At 41.5% G+C, this 9,582-nt stretch overlaps 1 protein-coding gene across 1 annotated transcript in view; it reads right to left on the reverse strand.

Annotated features, from left to right (window-relative positions):
* The window catches only part of LOC309566989 (vomeronasal type-2 receptor 26-like), a gene marked incomplete at both ends in the record, with an annotated part of 182,618 nt that extends 173,662 nt beyond the window's left edge, over nt 1-8,956 (reverse strand). The window contains one exon of the mRNA XM_082272309.1: nt 8,742-8,956. Coding sequence (XP_082128435.1) covers nt 8,742-8,956 — 215 coding nt within the window. The remainder of the gene's footprint in view (nt 1-8,741) is intronic.
* Between the last annotated feature and the right edge of the window lie 626 nt (nt 8,957-9,582).

The raw sequence follows: 9,582 nt of genomic DNA on the forward strand, positions 1-9,582 counted from the left end.
TTTTAGCGACCCACCCCCCTTGGCCTGCGCCCCTGGCGGTTGCCTGTCATGCCAACCCCTTGCTATGGCCGTTTACATAAGGGTCAATTATGGTTTATCTTATAATTTTGTTACATGATTAAATTTTAGCAGACAATATATAGTGAAATGCCATACCTGAGTAAAACTCTCCTCCAGGATATCCTCATCCTGGCTTGGATCAACCGACACTGAGCCCTCTGCCGAAGTAGAAGGCAGTGTTGAGATGGATGGCCTGGATTCCAAGGTGTCTGACAGGAATCGCAGGTTATCATAATACCACAGCCGTGGTACATGTACATTTTGTGCACCTGCTCCAGACTGGGTGGACTGTTCAATTTTTTTTTACCTCCCGCCTGTAGGCAGTGCGAATGCTGTTAATTTTTCGCCGTACGTAATCCACATTTGCCCCAGGACAGACGGGCTTGTAGAAGGCCACCAAATGGTCCATGGCCTGTTTTTTTAGTTTTTTATTTTTATAATCAGCCGACTTGACTTGCCACAAACACGGCAGTTGCCTGAACTCATCAATAAAACTTATCAGAAAGTTGTGGCTGGTGTAATTGTCCACCATTTTGCAGGACAGTATATGCCTGCAAGACACAACACAACACAAAACATATTAAAATAGCATGTATTTTGGGACATAATAAAGATATTCAGAGTAAAAGCTGTATAGGGCCCAAAACACACACTTTCTATTAAAATAGTCGTTCCTTTGTTTGTGGGGAAAAGTCGTGATTCGCCGTTCGATCGTGCTCCAACCCTCGATATGTCCGCTAGCGAATCGTTGGCCGAACGATCTGGCGACCTTTAAATACAGCGCATGCGTCAACTCCTCCTCCAGTGGCGGGCTTGTGCAGGGGTGTGTACGTGCCGAAGATCAGGCCTACATGCGACACACACACCTGAGGCAGTAGAACAATCGTTTTTTAATTACGAACCGTGTCTCAACGATCTGAGAGCTCAATTAGTGTGGGCAGAAGTGATTGGGCCACCCGAAAATCAAGGGTTACACCCATGTCAAAGTCAGAAATGGTGGAGATGGTCTCCATTTTAGAAAAAATGGACTATGATGGCAAGTTGGCAAATTACGACGGCCCAATGCCAGGAAAGATGGCATCATGGACAAGGTGGTGGCCTGTTTGTTGAAAAAATTTGGTGTTGAGCGATTGAAAGATCAGATTAGGAAACGGTGGTCTGACCTGAAACACCGTGAGCAGGATCAGCTTTCCCAAATCCATCGGATTCTTAAAAAAAGTAAGTTTTTTTTTTTAATTTTTTTTTAAACATGCAATATGTTTTTTATAATTTGGTGTATGTTGTATTAACATGTCTAGATTATAATGTCTATGTAAAAAGTTAGATTACTCATTTTAGTTGTCATGTCGTGATTAGATCGATCTATTGTTGATGTTTTAGTATATGACATTAAAAGTCAGGAAGCCATAGTTAAAAATATATGTATTGTGTTGCAACGAACGTTCTTTCCTGCACGAATCTTCTCTGCAAACATTCCTATTAATCACAGATTATTAATCAAACCTTTAAATAGGAGAAAAACTAAAACTCCGTGCCAAACTATGGGAAAGGAGGAGGAGAGGTTTGGCAGCTCCATCAGCAGTTGCCGAAGAAGATGAGGACATGGGCCCAGAAGGTGGCACAGATTCCACTAAAGGTAATTGGTTCCTATGCACAGTCAAACATTAATGTACCATATTTTTCGTAGATAACCATGTACATGTCTTCATATTTGTTACTAAAAGAGCTATCAAGCAGGGCACCATGTCCTAACAAATGTACCTTTTGTGACTTTCATGATATGGCAACTTTTTTGTATTATGTAGATGAAGACATTATGCCTGAGGTTATTCTGGTGGAGCCAACAAGTGACCAGACACCAGAGCAACATGAAGGTTGGTAGGCACAGATTTTTGTGTAGTGGGATCATAGAAATATGTGTATTTGCAATGATTGTTTAACCTTATATTCTTGTATTCCCTTACAAATTTACATTGCAGATGTTGCGTCATGTGAGGATGTGGCATCCCCAGCCAGGTCAGAACCAATATCTCCTGGCAACTTGGCAAGCAGCGTGGCAGCCACATCTGAAACTGTGGAGGATCCAGGACCAAGTGTCCAAGAGCCAATTGTGTTCCCACGTAGGTTTTTTCATAATGATTAGTGTTATTTTTAGCCTCCAATTGTCAACACTAATTCCCTATGGGAGCCTCTTTATTTGAATGGAAGTGGCACCGTAAGTCAGATCAGGATGCTCTGACTTGCGGGGCCACTTGCGCTGTGAAGATTTTTGAGGGGGAACTACACAGACAAATTGAATAACCCACCGTGGGTGTCCCCCCCAAGTTCACAACCAGGCCTTTGGTGTGTGGTATTGAGTTTGAGGGTATGCCCACAACAAAAAGACAGCGTGGGTTACCCCCAAAACCCCTACCAGACCCTTATCCAAGCATGCAGCTTGTCAGGCCAGGAAAGAGAACGAGCAAGCGGACCAAACACCCCCTGGACCACAGCAGGACACATGCCCTCAACATGGGGGGGTTTTATTGCTTTGGGCCAGGGGGCCTCTGCACCGCACACCCAAAAGCACCTTGCTCCCATGTAGAGGAGGACAAGGGCCTCATCCCCACAACCCTGTCTGGTGGTTTTGGGTGGTCATGCGTCCAGGGGGTTCCTAGGACTTTGGAAGCAACCTTTAACAAAGGGTGGCCCCCAGATCCCAGACCCCAATCACTATGTGAATGGGTATGGGGTACATAGTACCCCTACACATTAACCACATAAATGGAAGTGTATGTGAATAACGACAGGAGACGTTTATGAAATGTTCTTAAATATCTTCATCCGGTCTTCTCCACTCTGCTGTTTGGATCTTCTCCTCTCCACTCTTCTGCTGTGCAATCTTCTGCTCTTATGTTGTCTGCTCTTTTGCCCTAGGCTCTTCTTCTTCCTCCTGTCCTCATCTGATGCTGTTGCCGTGCATTCTGCCCGTCTCTGGTCTCTGCAGCTTAAAATATATATACATTACGACCATGCCCTCACAATGACGTCATCATGCGTTCACACCCCTAATGAATATATAGTAAGCTCAGGAGACCGGCAGAATCATCAGCAACAGGATCAGAGGAGGACAGGAGGAAGAAGAAGAGCCTAGGGCAAAAGAGCATAAGAACAGGGTAGGTATTAACTCGAGAGTAATTTAATATAACCTGGACACCAAATGTTTCTCTATTATGACCTCATGTAGGTGATTCACATTGACTCAGTTGTATATTTTTTTACAGATCATGATTTACCTACTTGCACTTTAGCAAAATTAACCTGTGAGGCTCTCCAATGTTGCTCAGACCTCGAGCAAATAAAGGAAACAGCAACGGCATTGCAATCCAAAATGCGCGATTTTGTGGACATGATTGCCAAATTTTAAAAATTTGTTATAACGTTTTTAAGGTTTTTATGGGTTCCTTTTATTACAAATGTTTTGTAATATTTTATGATATCTTGATGACACTCAGTTGTTAAGAGTGTACCCACGTTTGGGAAAAACACTTTAAAACACCCTAACCCTAACCCTAACCCTGTGAATGATTCTTACAAAAAATTTTTTACATTCAACAATGTGTGTTCCATTCTTTATTTGACTTTCGTTGGGGGGACCAGGTCTAAAGCTGTGTAAAGAAGCATTAAATGTATGATGGCTGTCCTATTCACATATTTACATGTTAATGAAAGCATTTTGGACACTGCCATATGCGAGTTGCTGGAGGTGTCAATGAAATGTTAAAGATCCCAACAGTTTTAACGCATATCACAGTGCGATCTGACATTTCATACAGGATCGGATCATACAAGTGGGAACGACTGTGCGATCCTATCCTGATGCAGCTGAATAAATGCATCATGTGCGACTTTTGTGCGAGTGCAGTGCGAATTGAGACATACACTTTGTATGGCTACATTCGCACTGAACACGCACACAAGTCGCACATGACCCTTTATTTCTGATGTATCAGGATTGGGTCGCACAGTGCTTCACACTTGTGTAATACAATCCTGTGGAAAAAGTTAGTGGCGGGTCACCCTTATGCGATGCAGGAAGGATGCAAAGTCGCAGACTTCCCGCATCGCATAAGTGTGACTCAACACTCAAGGTACTAGCAGTCCTAGGATTCAATATGGCATTGATATTGCCAGTAGTAATCAGTGTAGGGAGATCAGTGTAATCTATAGTGTATTGCTTGTTCGTTGCTCTAGTTCACTTTCCATTACCTATATATATAACACTTTGAGATGAACAATGATCAAGTTTCACATAACACTGAAATATCCTAACATTGGTGGGCAGTGAGAAGGATGTCATAAATGAACACGACATAACAGGTGTAGGTACGTTGTTAATACCCTAATGTATTATATGAAATATATATTATGGGCACATTCTGGACAATGACCACCAATGTAAGGTGACATTAGATGAACCTTGGGTGTGACCTAGTTCTCAATGTGAGAGGGTTTGTGGAAATTTGATGGGGTGCAGAAGGCCCTTGTATTTACACCACTGGATAAAAAAATAACACATGGCCATCATCACTTTGGATCAGCTGGTGAGAGACTACAGCAAAGAAACCCACTGATGAATGTATTAACCCTTCCAAAGTCACACATATATAACACATGATTTACACCAAAAATTATGTTGGCCATATGTGCCCAAATGATTAGAATCCACAATACAGAATCATAGCAATTTTTGTTTAATGTGTTCAAAAATAATAGATCGCTGACATTTATCTTGTGTGTCAAATCGTTAACAACATTAATGTGTGTGTGACATTGATTGCTGCCAGGACACAGCTCCTCTCCCCACAAAATAGTCCAGATATTCCTGGCGGATCTGACGGGCCCTGTATGATGTCAATCCTGACCGTCCAACTTCCATTGACGTCATGGACTCCACTTGGTCAGGAGGTTGGGCCTCTCCACTTGTACCTGGCATAGCAGGGTCAGTATCCAGTTGCTGCAAAACATAATTGTGTACATTCCTGCGTAGGAAGTTGTGCAAAATGCAGCAACACAAGACCACATTATCCACTTTGTACAGTGCCAGGTGTATGGACGTCAGGAATATCCGGAACCGGTTGGCCATTATCCCGAAGGCATTCTCCACAACTCTGCGAGCTCTGGACAACCGGTAGTTGTAAATCCTTTGGTCGGGGGTGAGGTTCCTCTGAGGGTAGGGCTTCATGAGATGCTCCCCAAGCGCAAAAGCATCATCTGCGATAAACACAAAGCTCATACCCTCAACAGTTTGCTCCCTGGATGGCAGGTTCAGAGTGCCGTTCTTTAGACAACGAGCGAACTCCGTCTGATCAATAACTCCCCCATCCGAATTGCGGCCATTTTTGCCAATATCCAAAAAAATAAACTCATAGTTTGCATTAACTATGGCTAGCATGACTATACTAAAAAAAACCTTTATAATTATAATAAAATGTGCCGGAATTCGGAGGGGGGACAATGCGGACGTGCTTCCCATCAATAGCACCCCCACAATTGGGAAAATTCCACTTCTCCAGAAATTGATCAGAAATCTCCAGCCATTGCTCTGCGTTTGAAGGAAACTGTGGGGAAAAAAAAAAAAAAAAATAGTGCTTGAGCACATCACATTATTAATTACACACACAGTTGTCTGTTAAATGCTTATGCAACTTGTTAAAAATATAAACAACAGGAAGGCAAACGTTTGGATTTGGGGATGTAACATCTAAATACATTTATTTTCAACCTCCTATTGTTCTTAGATTGTAAAGGGCCATACACACTATAAGATTCTCTGAAGACTTTTTCGTGCAGATTTACCTTTTCTATGTAGTGCAAGGGCCTTCCAGATTGCATAGGATTTGAAAGTGTTTGTTGGACCTCATATTATTTGGTTTTGGTAAATCGGAAGGATAAATTGTTCTGACAATCTTATAGTGTGTATGGCCTTTTCTATGTAGTGCAAGGGCCTACCAGATTGCATAGGATTTGAAAGTGTTTGTTGGACCTCATATTATTTGGTTTTGGTAAATCGGAAGGATAAATTGTTCTGACAATCTTATAGTGTGTATGGCCCATTATACTCACCAGCTAGAGCACCAGCCCTCCAGCTGGTGCAGAACTACACATCCCATGAGGCCTTGTAATTCTCTGACATTCACAGACATGACAAGGCATGATGGAAATTGTAGTTCCTGAACAACTGGAGGGCCATAGTTTGAAGACCTCTGAGCTAGAGCTTTGGTATATGCTGACTTTGAGATTTAGCATGTGGGTGGGGGGATGGGTAAGTAAAACTGGGCATTTATACATCAATAAGGGCTTGTGGTCAGTGAAGGTTTTAACATCATTACATAAACATACAGAATCATAGGTGGGAATGGATGGACTGATGTATTTTAGATAAATCATAAACTAGGTAATAAAACATTGGCCAAGGAATAATTGTTTGAGGGAAAGTAATAAAATTACAAAAAATCGACATACTGTTAACAGGCAATGCGTTTAGGGACACATATGAGAGAATGGTGGGGTGGTTAGTGGGTAATTTTACAAATGGTTAAGATAATCTACATCGTTACTACTATGTGCATGCGGACAGAGGGTGGTTTACAAATAATGGCCTGTGCCAATTGCTGTACATCCAAAAACATCATAATTCGGGTGAAACGACTAATACATGTAATGTAAAAAAACAAACATACCTTGATATAGTCCTTCTGCAAGACCTTGATGATAGCAGAGCAGGTCTCAGGGATGATGACTCCAAGTGCTTGGGGGGAGATGCCTGTGGTGAACTTCAGATCCTGCAGGCTTCTCCCTGTTGCAAGATACCTCAACGTCGCAATTAACCTTTGCTCAGGAGTGCAAGCCGCATCCATCTACCGGGCTGGGGAAAAAAATCATCCATTGACTGTAGGGATGATCGAACAGTTCGGGTCCACCATCGGTTCAGCCCGAACATTGGGTGTTCGAGGTTCGGCCGAATTTAGAACTTTTTGCCCAAAAAGTTCGGAATTCGGCAACCAGAACCGACCAAAATGCAATGGTTCAGGAAATGGGCTTTAAAAGCCCGTGATTGGACCAGAACCATTAGCAAAAGCCAATTGAGGGGGCAGGAGAATGCTAGGAATGTGATTGGAGTGACTAGGGGGTCCCTAGACCAATCATTAGTGAATACGCCCCCCAGTATATAAGATCGCCCCTGCCATATTCCTAGCATTGTTATACTGGACATGGAAGAGAGTGGAAGCAGTTCTGTTAATTTTACTTTAAAAGTGTCATTTAGCATTTATTAGTGTGAGGAAAGGGATATCTAGTGTAGTTAGAGTGCTCCTTTACACTTAAGTTAGCTTCAAAAATTTAGTTTCTGTAGGGAAAGTGTTAAGTGTAAAGGGACCGTAGTGTAGTGTAGGGTTAACTGACAGTGACTGCTATGGAAGGGTGACAAACCCTTCCATAGCAGGGTGACCGCTATAGAGAAATGATCATTTCTCTGAGTTGCTTCGGGACACCCATATGGCTTCTCACCAGCCAAGCATTTTTTATGCTGCAGGGGCTGCCACTGCCAGTGCTTTTTTGAGGACATGTTTGATGTCAGACATGACATCTGAACATGTGTATAGGGGGTATATATACACATATATGTCTGTATATATACCCCTAGACATATATAGGTGTGATAGTAGCAGAAATATATGCTTGCGCTAATGAAATCATTTACAGTAATATACTTCTGCTACTATCACACCTATATATGGCTAGGTGTCTATATATACATATAATTATGTGTGTATATATACCACTATACACAAGTTCAGATGTTTTGCCTGCCTCAAAAGAACCCCAAAAAATGCCATAAAAACGCTAGCATCAAAAAAAAATACCCAGGTGTGTTTTTGCTGGAATTTTTTGGGAGTTTTTGGAGGCAGGCAAAACATCAGAACTTGTGCACAGTACCACTATACACAAATTCAGATGTTTTTCCTGACTGCAAAGAACCCAAAAAAATGCCTTCTATTAAACCGGCAAGGTGTTACAGCAGCAAAGCCAACCTCCTGTGCTGAAAGTTTTCTAATACAAACTATCTTTTTTTATGGTTCTGGACATGCTACAGAGCTGAAACTTCACATGTACACTTTTTAGACCCCCCAGATACTAAATCCAAAGTCAAAATCAAAAAATCTCTCTCTTTTTTTTTTTTTTTCAATAATTGGCTTTTTTATCAAAAATGATAATTTTTAAGAACTTTTTTTTGTGTGATTAATAGTTAACGGGGCATGACCCAGAACCCTAGGGACTTTTTAGGGGCATTTATTGGGTTTTATGGCTTAAAATTGTGTTTTTTGATTACCGAAGTTCGGGTCCCATTGATTTCAATGGGGTTCTGAAATCCGGGCCGAACTTTCGGGAAGTTCGGATGTTCTGGCCGAACCGAACTTTTCAAAAGTTCGATCATCCTTAATTGACAGTATTAAAGTGATCACTTTTACAACTATAGATCAGTTTGCATGTAAATAAGCAGACATTTTATATACATTGTATAAATTCTTATAATATTTCCATCATGTGTATTTCTTCAAATCATTGTGTAAAGTCCTATTTGTTGTTCTCTGTCACCCTGATCACTTTTTTTTTCTCTCCCTAGCAAATAAGTTACATACCTGTATAGCTTTTCTTCAGATGATTCTAGATCTTTTTTTGACCTCACAGTGAACACTCCTCCAATGATCACATCTCCATCCTGAAAATATTGGAATTCATCAATTACATCAGTAAAATGAAGGGTACAGGCCGGACTCTGCATTCCTGATTTCCAGAGTGTCATACATTGCAGGATCACACAGAACTGGAAGACGTAGGTAAATGATAGAACCATGGCTCCGATCACTGGATTCTTCCTTAATAAAAGCCTATAATTATCCTTTGTGACACAGACCTTTGCAGCATGTGTATCACAATGACAATACGATGAGCTGGCTCCTCTCCTCTCTTTTTATACAGTTCAGTACCATACATCTCTCATTGTTCTCAATATAACGGCATCATCTTCTATTTACTTTTAGTTGTTTGTGCAGGTAGTTTATTTGTGAGTGGTTAAGTTTAGTCCTCTATTATTCATATAATTTTAACAACTCTAAACTAAGACACTTTATTACTTTTTCTTTATCGTACATCACAGGACACAGAGCAGGTAATAATGACTATCTGGGTTATACACTACCTTTAGGTGACTGGACAGTGGCAACCAATAGACTGGAAGTTCCTCCCTTATAACCCCTCCCATACAGGAAGAACCTCAGTTTTTTCGCCAGTGTCTTGAAGGTGGTGGTCATGGCTGTTAAAGCTCTTCAATCCTAAGAATGATTTCAGAGCTTAGGGGCATTCTGATCAGATCCATTCAAATGGCTAAGCAATAAAGGATGGTACCTGAGCCTCGGCTAAGAAGACCCGAAGTTTTGCCTGTACTGTGACCCATCTGGGTGCTGGACCCTGATAAATGGA

Source organism: Pelophylax lessonae (genome assembly GCF_965119305.1).
Source record: "Pelophylax lessonae genome assembly, chromosome: 1".
In the NCBI taxonomy this organism is placed as follows: Eukaryota; Metazoa; Chordata; class Amphibia; order Anura; family Ranidae; genus Pelophylax; species Pelophylax lessonae.